At 41.2% G+C, this 3,519-nt stretch overlaps 1 protein-coding gene across 1 annotated transcript in view; it reads left to right on the top strand.

Moving 5' to 3' along the window:
• Positions 1-2,620, top strand: part of LOC110512348 (G protein-coupled receptor 4) — a 3,756-nt gene extending 1,136 nt beyond the window's left edge. Inside the window, exon 2 of the mRNA XM_090243465.1 lies at positions 254-2,620. Coding sequence (XP_090099591.1) covers positions 260-1,291 — 1,032 coding nt within the window. The 5' untranslated portion in view covers positions 254-259 and the 3' untranslated portion in view covers positions 1,292-2,620. The remainder of the gene's footprint in view (positions 1-253) is intronic.
• Positions 2,621-3,519: the final 899 nt, after the last annotated feature.

Here is a 3,519-nt window from a genome sequence, read left to right as displayed (position 1 = left end):
CCTCTAGTTTTAGTGATACTTTATACCCTCTAGTTTTAATGATACTTTATACCCTCTAGTTTTAGTGATACTTTATACCCTCTAGTTTTAATTATACTTTAAACCCTCTTAGTGTCAAGTTGAAGGTGTTGATTACAAAAATATAATTTAAATAGTGAAAGCATCAAGTTACAGGCTCAGAATGTGTAATGGGGTAAATACTTACTATACAATCTATATCATATCAACTTAACATATCCTCTTGATTCTTAAGGACATCATGGACATGACTCCCACCCCCAGCTCTGGTAATAGTAACCTGAATGAAGCCAACAATTGTGGAGTGGACCTCAGCCAAGATGCCATCTACCTTCCTGTAATCTACAGTATATTCTTCATCATTGGCACTCCCCTCAATCTGATGGCCCTATTCGGGCTCTATCGTCTGATCAAGTCTGAAAACGTCTTACCGGTGTACGTGATCAACCTGCTCCTTTCGGATCTCCTTCAACTGTTCACTGTACCTCTATGGATTGACTACTATCGCAGGGGTCACAGCTGGCGATTCGGGTCCACTTCCTGCCAGTTATTGGGAGTCAGTTTCTACATCAGCATTTACACCGGTATTGCCTTCATGTGCATCATCGCTTTGGAGCGCTACTTGGCCATCGCCAAGCCTCTGAGATTCCAAGCATTGAGAAAGCTGAAGTTTGCACGATGGATAGCCCTTAGCATATGGGTCGTGGTAGCCGTGCCTCCATCCATCGTCTTGCATAAAATGCAACCCAACGACAATCACACCCTGTGTATCGAGAGCTACCCTTCCAAGGAGGGGTTCATCATCTACCGATTGATCACCTTATCCCTGTCCTTCATCATCCCTCTCGCCTTCATCGTGATCCTCCACCGGAAGACCCTGAGGTCTTTGTCAGCCATTGGTACCTTGGGAAGGGAAGAGAAGCACCGCATCAGGGGGCTTCTCATTCTGCTGATGGTCATCTTCATCCTGGTCCTCGGCCCCTACCACATCACAGGATGCGTGAAGTACATTGGATTGCTTCTCCACGGTGACGCCTGTGAGTGGGAGAAGACAGTGTTTGTGCCCTACCAGCTGGGCAGGGGTTTGCTGAGCCTCAACAGTGTGCTGGACCCTATACTTTATACGTTCCTGAGGAGTGACTTCAGGGCGGCTGCGGGCCATTACCTGCCCTGCCTGAGGAGAATGCAGGAGTCTGTATGCAGGACTGTGAGTCATCAGAGGACCAACACTAAGACCCCTAGTACTCTCTCAGATCACTCTGATTCTATCTAAACCCAAACCAGACATTTGTAACATACATGTACAGGATGTACAGTACCTAGCTAGATGCTATCTGCTTGTATTATAATGTAATAACCAGATTTAGAAAAATCACCAGGACCACTATTATCCTTGGAGACCCCACAGGGAGACCCTGATTCAACCTGTGATAAACATTAATACTGAACATTATTCATAAATGCTGCAGAACAAAGGTTATACTGTGGGAAAGGAACATCTCCAAGATATACATATATTTCAGATTATTATTCTTTTTTTTTACAAAAACTGTTTGTTTCTTTAAACAGTGCCAGTGGGTTTTGGAAAGTACATTCTTGATTGAGACAGACGTGGTTTGCCTCATATTGCCACAGCCAGGAAGTTGCCAGATTTGGGATTTCATGTGGCAGGCAGCTGGTCTCGCAGAAGGACTGGTGTCCTCATAATAAATTCATATTTCCTCTTTCAAGCACCAAACAATTTCACAAAAAGGAACTTGCCTAGAAACACATCTTGTTCCAAATCAATTGGAAGTTGTTTTACAAACTTGTTTTACAACTTTGTTGAATCAAACTTACAAACTAGACCTGAAACATATAAGATAAACTGCTGAAGGACTGAACATAGTTGTAATCCTTGGTTGTCCACACTAGTGTATATTTGACACTGGGGAGAAAAATAATGTAGTACTTTGATGATTTAGAGTTGCTTCTGGCAACTGAAAGGGATGGGTCGACGAGACTGTTCTACCTGTTTATAAATAGCATCGTACACAACTGAGGACCACATGTATACAAGAATTGGAAGTGGTTTTGTAATGTGGGGCAATGTATAATATTGTATTTCTGTCAACATTGCAATGCTAAATGTAAATCAGTCTATATCACAAACCTATGTACCATTTCATTTCAAACATTTAATTTAAAACATAACTGTACATATCATGACATCTTTAAGATTCAGTTGATTAAAAGAGTTTCATGTTTGCATAAAAATGATATAGATAATATCCCATATGTTACTATAGCCTATAGGGGGGCAAAACTAATGAAATATATAGTGAGTTCCTAATGTTTCCATCTGTGCTACAACACTGAAGGTGCTAAAGATGATGCCGACATAGTAACACGTACCACTTGACATTATGTGCATTGTATGTCCAATTTATCTGCCCACAGAGACTAATCGCATAATTCTAGCTCTATGGTTGAGGCAGTCATTCCACACGGCACTAAAATGAAGGGAGCGAGACTCCTGTAAAATTGCTCTTGATTCATAGAACTGCCAAATCAATAAAAGTGTATTTTATCTAATTACACATTATTAAAGCGAAGACATATATATATATATTTTTTAATCAACTCCTTGCCTCTGTGAATGAGCCAAGCATTATTGCACTGATTCAGATTGATACCAGTTAATTGTTGTACAATGCATTAAAGAGCGCTTTAATTATAGACGGCACTCTGTCTTCTCTCTGCTGCCACTCTTATCCTGCTCTGTCATTTGTTCACTAGGCCCTGATTAGTCAATGGATGCATTGTAATAACCCTGGCTCTTAAAGAGTGGTAGCTCCAGCTCAATGCAGTCAGGCTCCCACATCCAAAGTTATTGATCCAATAGACTGTAATGCCCACCCCGATCCATATCACAGTCTGCTTCCTATCAGTGACACACAGGGATGCTTGCCATGCTCAGATTTTCAATATGGTTTCATGCATGTGAATATGGTCGTGTGTGATTTACATTATCAGGGGATTTTATAGCACGCAATTATAAACTGGCCCTCACAAGTTGATGGTAATCTGTTTTAAAGGTGCTGGGTAGATAACTGTCCCTCACAAGTTGATGATAATCTGTCTTAAAGGTGCTGGGTAGATAACTGGCCCTCACAAATTGATGGTAATCTGTTTTAAAGGTGGTGGTTAGATAACTGGCCCTCACAAATTGATGGTAATCTGTCTTAAAGGTGCTGGGTAGATAACTGGCCCTCACAAGTTGATGGTAATCTGTTTTATATAACTAGGGTAGATAACTAGCTAGCCAGCCCTCAAGTTTTTTTTAAACCTTTATTTAACTAGGCAAGTCAGTTAACAACAAATTATTATATTCAATGACAGCCTAGGAACAGTGGGTTAACTGCCTGTTCAGGGGCAGAACCACACATTTTTACCTTGTCAGCTCAGGGATTCGATCTTCCGGTTACTAGTCCAACACTAACGACTAGGCTACCTGCCGCC

The sequence above is a fragment of the Oncorhynchus mykiss genome, chromosome 1, assembly GCF_057628025.1.
Source record: "Oncorhynchus mykiss isolate SJ-2025 chromosome 1, ASM5762802v1, whole genome shotgun sequence".
Lineage (NCBI taxonomy): Eukaryota > Metazoa > Chordata > Actinopteri > Salmoniformes > Salmonidae > Oncorhynchus > Oncorhynchus mykiss.
Note: the sequence above shows the minus strand (reverse complement) of the source record. Positions and strands in the feature narration are given on the sequence as shown.